We start from the raw sequence: 9,852 nt of genomic DNA on the forward strand, positions 1-9,852 counted from the left end.
AAAGTGTTAATAAAAATAATTGTTAAATTAGTAATTAAATATTAAAAAATAATAATATCATTTTGTTAACCTTAATTAAAAGGCTCTATTAATTTCTAAAATCTAAAATGATAAATTTTTATGAATCACTCACTCAACCTCTACACAATAGTATAAATATTATGTCATCAAACAGTATAAATAGAGAGATGATGTTTTGACCCACTAGAGAACACTAAACGCTAAGGCTTCTTTCAAGCTTAATTTAATGCCATTCTTTCATCCAATGGTACGTTTGATTAAAAAACAAATGCCCAGAAGAATATGATGGGGGGCTGACGAATTCAACCAGCTAGAAAATAAGTTTACCAACTTGATGTATTTGATTGAATTTAAAATTTGTAAAAACAACCCTGGAATCTACAAAACTTTAGCAAGCCAATCGCTGGAATTGAGGGTGTTAGCTGCAATAAATCCATCAAACTTAAGACAGATTATAATTTAACTGAAAAATACACAGCATGAAAAAAAAAAAGAACTTGCAGCGTTATTTTGACCGATCCAAAGGGTGCGATTATTTTATGAACCACCCTGATTTCTACATGCTCACTTCCTGGCAACTCTGGTCTGAGGTTTCCAACATGTCGTAATGACCATATCCATGAAAAAGCACAGTAATGGGATTTGCTTGATCCTTCCCATACTCTTCACCATAATTTGCTATGTTTACCAAATTACCTGATGTCCTATCTATCATGAAGACTGAAATCATAGTCCTGAGCCATTGAGTGAAAAGATTTGTCAATTTTTGAGGTCACAAGTAAAATGAAATTTATAACAATTCAAACTCAGTAAGCAAGTTCAATTATGATGATGAGAGCATTTTTGAACAATCGATTGAAAAACAACAGAATTCTTTTTGCATCGACATCATTCAATAGCATATCGTTTGATTTAATTGCCATCCTATCAAGAAAATTGAAGCAACAACAATTTTGCAAGAATGTCAAAATTTCTCCCTTGACCATTAAACGGCAGCAAAAATGGAACAAGTATAAACTTCCAGCTCAAACACATGTAATAGAAATTGCATACTCTGAAACACAATGGAATGATACAGATACCTAAGGCCAATTATTATCTTGGAGATACTTTGAGAAAAACTAATAATGGACACTCAGGGATTGGCTAGAAAATTCTGTGTAAAGTGTAAACTGCTCCAAATTCGTGCTATAGCAATCAAAGCATATGAAAATATAAGAAACAGTTTAGAACTCACTTCAAAACATGTGAAGCCATGAGCAACTCAGGTTCTCCACCCCATACATAAGGTTGTTGAATTCTCTTGACATATGCATCAAAATCTCCTTCTATAAACCTAAATTGATTACAATCGCAAAAAAAAAATCAAAATAAATATCATTCAAATCCATTTTTCATTAGCCAATAACAGGAAGCTTGCAAATTCTACTAAAACAGAGCTTACCATTCAGTTTCTTCACGCCTCTTTAAAAGCTCATCCACCACCTACAAAATCTAATGTTAGTTATCAATGGCAGAAGATATCTATGCATATATAGAGAGAGGGTAATGTTGAGTTCTCTTATCAATATGAAACTTACTCGAGCTCTTAGTTCATCAGCGAGTTCTCTTTGGCGATTTTCATCAGGGGCTTCTTCCCCACTTCTCAAACAAGCACTGTGAGCTATTGCTCTAAACAAGCATCGCCCATCAGCCAGCACTCCTGCACCACCTTCCTCTTAGATTATATGCATACAATCTATATATATATATGTGTGTGTGTGTGTAAATGAACTGAATTTCCACATCAAAAATGAACTGATTATAATATCAATTAGAAACATATATTCGGCCACTGAAAAGATAAATAAGAAAAATTATTGAAGACTGAAGGGGGAAAAAATCTGAGAGGGACCAATTCCTTTCTCTTTATGGAAAATTAAGCTTCACTTGTTAATTTCCTGTTTCTACCTTTATATATGATTTTCATGATTTCCTTTCTTAAACAATAATATAAGAACAAAATTTTTCAACTTTTACAAAATTAAGATACAAATGTAAAAGTAAAAAAATGCAAATTTCTTCAAAAAATACTTCAATTCTCAAAACTAAAATAAGTGAAAATTCAAAGGATTCCTCACTATTAAATCTGCAAAAATAATTAAAATTTTTGGAATTTTCAATTCTGGGTAAACCATACAAGAAAAAAAGTTTTTGATAAATTAAATAACTCCAATTAACAAATTAAAATATAAAACCAAATATTGATTACACAAATCATTCCAGTTGTAACTAACCTGTGACCTTAAAATCAGCAGAATTGTCATTTTTCACATCAGAACTATAAATCCCACTTGGATCAGTCTTCACATCAGCAGCAACGCTCTCGGGATTAACGTCGGCCCAAAAATCAATGGGCGCTAGACACGCACAAACGCCGAACAGTAGCCAAGCAGAGTCAGGCCGATGGAGCCAGCGAGCAGGCCTCGCATCCCATGCGACGTTCCACGATCCTTCTCCTCTGGGTTCAGCCAGCAGCCGCCGTGCACTACTCCTCCCGTTAAATCCTGATGGCTGGATCGCATGCCATATGGAGGCGACGCCACCACTGGAAGCGACGAGACGACAGGCGCTGGAGTGGTGGCGCTGCCGAGAGGAGATGCAGGAATCGCCGAAGTGTATAGGAGTATGCAGTCGGGTGTAGTGAGCTGATGAAAAGCCGTAGAAGTGCGTGAGAGAGGTGAGGATCCAAGGCTTTGGGCGTGCACAGAGTACACCGAGCATAGCAGTGGTGGTTGATGCTATTTTGCGCCTGAGTTAAACTTAGCACGCACCCATAGCTTCAAAAGGCTACAAGCTTTATATTAAGAGAGCTATGCCAAAATTTTGTAGGTGACAGTACTTTTTATTTTTTTGGGTGTTTTTGTAGACGGCGAACGGGCGAACCATTTTAGGGAAGAGTGATTTATGAGGGCTTTGTGTGGGTCCACCGGAAAATTGGTGTTCCTGCCTATTCGGTTGGGAATTATTTTCGATAAATAAATTATTATTTAGTTATTAAAATTTATTATTATTAATATTTTTATTTTTTATTTTAAAAATAATTTAAACATCCTTAAATCCAACTAATAATTATATATATTATACCTAAAAGATCCTTTTCAAATCTCATTCTCCCCTAAAGTTTGATATCTCTCTCTTGATTTAGTCTCTTTCTAAGTTTATATTTCTCTCCTATCTTAATTTTTTTTTTCTCTGTTTTTTAATTATTGTCCTTTTTTTTCTTATTTTTATTTTTTTTATTTATTATAAATTTAAAATATAAAATATTTTATAAAATTCAACTATAAAGTATGTATTGAGTTAAGAAAAATTTTTCATTTTACTATCTACTCCTCATTTCTCTCTTCATTGAAATCAAAATCAACATATAGAAACAGATAACAGATAGATATAGAAACTGATTTGATTTTAATTGTATTGATTTTTATTTCAATGTTGATGAATTGAAATTTATCAATTCATAAAAGAAAAAAAAAATAAAAAAAGAGAGAAAATGATGAAAATGTTAATAATGATAAAATTGAAGAATGAAATAACAATTTAGTTATTTTAAATAATCAAATGCACAAAGAGATTATTTTATAGATGGAATTAAATTTAAAAAAAATATATTTTTTATTTTTTTTAAATAGCAAAACAAAAGTATTAATAATTACAAAATTTATAAATTAAATAATATTTATTATTTTTTGAAAAATTCACCTATATATAATTAAAATTAATATTTAATAAATAAATTATTAATTATAGCTGTCTAAATGATGGAGTGTCTAGGAGTCTAAGAAAGGGAAATTATTATTAAGAATTTGAATTAGCATTTCTAAATCAATGAAACTAATTAATCTAACTGTCTTGATTGAGAATCAAAGATTTGATTTAATTTTAAATTTTATTTTTTATTTTCATTTATTTTCATAAATATTATTAAAAAATAATTTTTAAAATTCTTTTTATAAATATTTAATCAAATTAGATTAAATTGATAAATTAATAATAAATCGGCTTAATAATTTTAATAATTCTTTATTCTTTTTAAATTATACATTTTTCATGGGGACATAAAAATTATATTTAGCACCGTTTTTTCACGTAAAATTATTTGTATATGAAAAATATTTTTATAATTTTTTTATTTCATTGATTTTTTTAACTCAAACATTCAAAAAATATAAAAAAATATTTTAAAAATATACAAAATTTATTTTTAAAAATATTTTATTAAAAAATATTTTTTATAATTTTTTTTATTTCATTGATTTTTTTAACTCAAACATTAAAAAAATACAAAAAATATTTTAAAAAAATACAAAGATTTATTAAAAACAATATTTTATAGAAAATAAATTGAGCCTTAATAAATATTTAAATTTCGTTTTGCATAAAAATGTAGGATTTTTCTTGCCTAACATTCACTCCGCTAGACTTAAGATATAAATTATATATGATGAGATTTATTTATTAAATATATGAGTATTATATATTTAATATTTAAATTTATAATGAATTAGATTTAGATAAAAATTTTTAAAATGTAAAAATAATTTTTTTATAAAGTAATATTTTTAAATTTTAGAAATTATTTTTATTATATAAAAAATTATATTTTTAAAAATAAAAAAGCTTAAATAATTTTGTGAGTTAATCAAAACAGTTAAGATTATGTGAGACATGCATTTCAATTTTTTGTTAATCTTTTTTTTTGAAAAATTTACTAAAGATATGTTCAAAACAGCATGACTTTGACTTAGAAAACAATTGATACTTTAAAAACTTTAAAAAAAAATAAATTTATTTTTTGTTATAATTAATTTTGATTAAAATTATTAGAAAAATAATGCGAATATTACTGATTTGAAAATCAAAGCAAAAGCTTTTGATTTTCAAATGCTTCAGTGATTTTTCTTCCCAAAGTCGGTGGGTTTTTTTGGTAATTTTGTTTTAATTTAGACAAAAAGTAAAATCGTCATTTGACAGAACTTCCTCACGTGGTTGTGGGGTCACGTGCACCTGGAACAAAGTAAGAGGTGGCTTTTGTTGAAAGGAGGAATAATAAGGTGAGACGCAGGATGATGAAATTTGGTGTAGCTGCTGAGCGAACACTCTCCAAGTTTCCATCTTTAAAAATATCTTGTGATCAAAAGAGCCTTGACCACTAACTCGTGTGCTGATTTGTGGGACCCAAACAGTGCGACCACTTTAGTAGGTTGGCCAAATTCGTCAAATATTTTAACAAGTTCCACTAAGCTTTTGGGTAGGCGAAGGGAAGCGAGCCAATTGGTCCTTCCAGGTTACCTTGTACCTTTCGCCCTTTGAGCTAATCTAATGTGAGGGCCAATGTCGGATTTGTTAAAAAAATCAAGCTAACTAGAGGAGTTATTTGAATTTGAATTGTAAAGTATTTAAATTCAAGGTTTTTTAATAGAGTCGGGTCAACTTCCTTTTAATAATAAAAAATTATTATTATTATTATTAAGTGAGAAAGCGTGCAAATACATCAGAGATAAAAAATTTGAAAGCTTCTCCAAAAATGTGAAATTAGGATGTAACAAAGTCATTTTTGTTAAGGTATGAGCAATTTTATTAATATGTCATCCATCCCAAAGTAGAGGCACATTAGAATCTCGTGATAAAAAAATATTTATAATAAAAAATAACTTGACTAAATTCTTATTAACTCTAGCATCAGATTTACATAACATTAAATAATTATGATAATCTACTTCCACTATCACAAGTAACATATAAAAAAAAGAGTGTTTCAATATTTTAAGTCATGAAATTCATTTATAAGTGAATTTATAGTAAAATTTTAGCAAATTTTCACATTTAGTTTTGTTATAGTAAATGAAATTTTGATAAAAATATAGAAATTAAATAAAAAAATAAATATTATGAGATCAAATTAAATCATATAAAAAAATATGAATGAAATTTGCATAAAAATATAAAAGGCAAAAATGAAGATAAAAATTTTGAAGGAAATTTAAAAAAAAAATTAAAATTTATAGATAAAATTTTAATTGAAATTTTTTGGGAGGTAAACAGTAACTTTTTTAAAAAAATACATTAAAATTTATAATTAAATTTTAAATTTTAAAAATTTTGGAGGTAACTTAGTTATCCCTTGGCAATAATTTTATCTAAGCTTTTAAGCTTTAATTATATAAAAAAAAAAAATTAAATCTTTATACATATATTTAATTTTATTAATTTGAACATCAACTTTTGATATACTACAATAAATGCTAGAGTTAGCAACAAAAAAAATTTATAATAACATTAATTTTAAAGTTCACATATAGAAGCAACATGAATAATTATTATTAATGGTTCATAAAAAAAATATGTCAGTAATTGTTATTGATTATTGCTATCATTAACGAACTTTTGATAGTAATAATTATTACTTTTAATAATTTTTTTAAACAATTATAATTTTATTTAAAATATTTACGGTCATAATTTTTTAATAATAACATGTGATAATTCTTATATTATATGTTATTGTTAAAAAATTATAATTATAAGTATTTTATAATAAAATTATAATTGCTATAAAAAAATTATTGATAACAATAACTATTGTTACCAAAAGTTTATTAATGGTACGAACAATGAATAATAATTATTAGAGTATCTTTTATATGTCCCATTAACAATAATTATTTATATTACTGTTTTACGTTAATTTTATAGTCATAAAATTAATTTCATTATAAAATTTTTTCTGTCAATTTTAATATTTATTGTAGTGATATTTTTTTCAATATTAATAGTTAAATTATATAATTAACGGAAATTGGAAAATTTTATATTTTATTCATTCGTTATTTAATATATATATGAGTATAAAAAAGCTAGGAAATATTTAATTTAGTAGTTGCAATAGGCTATTAGTGATCAGTGGTCAAATATTAAGGATTGACAGCCAGCAATTAAAGAATTAAAGTTGACGATTACAATTTTCAGCTTTCGGCGGTAAAATTATAGGGTGTATTTGTTACTGCTGTTTGTTATTGAGAAAAATATTTTGTTAAAATATGTTAATTAAAGGGTATTAAAAAATAATTTAAAAAATAATATCTTAAATAATTATATAATTTAATTATACTTTTGATTTTACTAATATAATGAATTGGTTATATATATATATATATATATATATATATATATATATATATATATATATATATATATATATATGAGTCTAGAAAATAGATTTGACTTCAATTCATTAAGAAAATAAACCTAGCCATATTTTTGTTGAACTAAACTCATTCAATCTCAATAAAAAATTAAGAATCATATTAATAAATTTAAAAAGTTTTTAAAATTAAAATGATAATAGAACTTTAAATTATTTTAGTATTAACTCATTTATTTATTTATTTTATTAAGATTCAAACTTTAAAGACCTCATAATTTTAGAGACAACTATAAAATTACTAAGTTAAATTTCTTTGGTGTTATTTAATCAATTTTTAATAATAATTGAGTTTATTTTAAGTCAAATTTGAATATTTTATTTATTTTACTGAAATTTGTTTATTTGATATTGATGAATTTCTATGGACTACAACAGATATAAACAAGGTTAACAAAGCACGATGATTAATAGTGATTTTAATATATAAAATATCTTTAAAATTAAATTAAATAATAATTATATATTAGAATCATTTAAAAAATAAAAAAAAATAAAGTTGACATTTCTCTCTTTTTAAAAAAAATTAAAAATTAGTAGATAGTTAATTATCCAAATTAAGGAAAATTAACTCTTTTAAATTGTGAAGGTTTTTGATTTTCAACATTTTGAGTTAATGAATAATTAATTTCAAATTAAAAAAAAAAGAATTAGTTATAATTCTCAATTAACAACGGTTATTATTGCCATATGGTTCAAGACGAGAATTATATATTTATAATTTTAATTAATTGGCTAGTTATCAAATTTTTAAATAGTATAAAATCAATAAAATTAAAAGATCAATTAATTAAAATTGAAAATAAATGTAAAAATTTAAATTTTTAGTCATTATAATTATAAAATACAAATTTTCACAACATATATAAAAATTGACCAAATTTTGATGAAAGTTTATATTGTTTTAATAATTAACTTTTAATTAATAAAATTATTGTTATTTTTAAGAAAGTTTGGATTAAAAAATTATACATTTTAAAATTTTGATAATTATTTTGTTAAGGAGATATTATATTTAGAAAATAATTTTTACTTTACTTATAATATTTTATTTATTTAGTAAAATACCAAAGGTCTACTTGATGTTGTATTACCTTTAATAATTAGATATCTTTTAAAAAATTCAATCATTAATTTTTCATAAAGAGTCAAATGTTTAATTTTATAAATAAATGATAAGATTATTTGAATTTGAAAGGTCAAATTAATTAAAGAGTTATATAATACAACCATTTATGAAATACATAAAAAAAATTTATTATTAACCCTTCTCTCTTTCTTTTTTTTTTAAAATAAAATTAGTTAACACAATTTAGTGTTGAAATTAGTAGATAATTAACTATCTAAATTAAAGACAATTAACTCTTTTAAAATGTCAAATTTTTTATTTTCAACATAATTAATACTTTTTATTTTTTGAATTAGAAAGGTTAAATTAATTAAGGACTAAATTTGAATTGTGTTTAGAAAAATAAATTAAATAACAATTATAATATTACAACAATTTTGAAAATACAAAAATAATTTACCATTATTTGGTGTTAGAAAGTTAAAATTAATTTAGACCCTGTTTCATTCAACTCTATAGTAAAATTTATTTTATTTGTAAGTGAAAGAATTCATTTACTAATGAATTTTTTTTTTTGGTACATTTTATATTAAATAAGGAATTTGCTTCAAATAAAATGAATTTTATGTTTAAAATAAATAAAATAAAATAAAATAAAATAAAATAAAATGATATATAATAAGATAATAATTTTGCCACTTGAGATATATTTTATTTTAAATTTAGAATTCATTTATAAATTTTATCAATTTTGATAAAATTTGATTTAGTTATAATAAATTTCATGAAATTAATTATTAAGAATTCTAAATAAATTTTCATGTAAACCAAACACTAAAATTTTATATTTATAAATAAATATCACAAAATTTTGTGAAATTTATTTATACCCAATACTACCTTAGGAATAATATTTGAATTTTAATTCGGTAATTAAAATAAATGATTATTATTATTTTTTAAATTTGAATAAAAATTATGTTTTGAAATTTTGATAATTATTTTAGTAAGAAAACATTATATTTGAAAAGTAATTTTTTACTTTATTTATAATATTTTATTTTTTTAGTAAAATATTTAAAGTCCCTTTGAGGTTGTATGATCAGACTTTGAGAGGTAAAATTAATTAAGAGTAAAATTTAGATTATATTTAAAAAATTAAATAAAATAATAATTATATATTATAATAGTTTATAAAATAATAAAATAATTACTATCAATAAAATTAAATAATAATTATATATTATAATCGTTTAGGAAATATTAAAATAATTGTTATCAATAAAATTAAATAATAATTATATATTATAATCGTTTAAAATATATTAAAATAATTACTATTAATAAATTCAATTATAATTTGCCATTTGCTATAATTATGATTCATTTCAAATCTTACATAGTAGATTTTAAATTTCAGTTTTTTTTAAGATGCGTTTGAGTAATAATTAATTCCGTTCAACACGATTATACCAAATCATATGAAATGAAAGTTCTTTTGGTAACTCCTTTAGTA

At 23.4% G+C, this 9,852-nt stretch overlaps 1 protein-coding gene across 1 annotated transcript; it reads right to left on the reverse strand.

Moving 5' to 3' along the window:
• Positions 1 to 332: 332 nt before the first annotated feature.
• On the reverse strand, positions 333 to 2,995 carry LOC110661184 (uncharacterized). Its single transcript, XM_021819742.2, has 5 exons — positions 2,298 to 2,995; positions 1,602 to 1,723; positions 1,466 to 1,506; positions 1,259 to 1,357; positions 333 to 755 (listed from the first exon to the last, which is right to left on the reverse strand). The coding sequence occupies exons 1-5, from the start codon at positions 2,782 to 2,784 to the stop codon at positions 578 to 580; spliced, it is 927 nt and encodes a 308-aa protein (XP_021675434.2). The 5' UTR covers positions 2,785 to 2,995; the 3' UTR covers positions 333 to 577.
• Positions 2,996 to 9,852: the final 6,857 nt, after the last annotated feature.

This window comes from Hevea brasiliensis, chromosome 8 (assembly GCF_030052815.1).
Source record: "Hevea brasiliensis isolate MT/VB/25A 57/8 chromosome 8, ASM3005281v1, whole genome shotgun sequence".
Taxonomy (NCBI): domain Eukaryota; kingdom Viridiplantae; phylum Streptophyta; class Magnoliopsida; order Malpighiales; family Euphorbiaceae; genus Hevea; species Hevea brasiliensis.

Coding starts and splice junctions, on each gene's coding strand:
- LOC110661184 (XM_021819742.2), bottom strand. CDS start 2,784: ATGCTCGGTGTACTCTGTGCACGCCCAAAGCCTTGGATCCTCACCTCT. Junction 1,724..2,297: donor TGCTGATTTTAAGGTCACAG/GTTAGTTACAAC, acceptor AAGGTGGTGCAG/GAGTGCTGGCTGATGGGCGA. Junction 1,507..1,601: donor CTGATGAACTAAGAGCTCGA/GTAAGTTTCATA, acceptor TAGATTTTGTAG/GTGGTGGATGAGCTTTTAAA.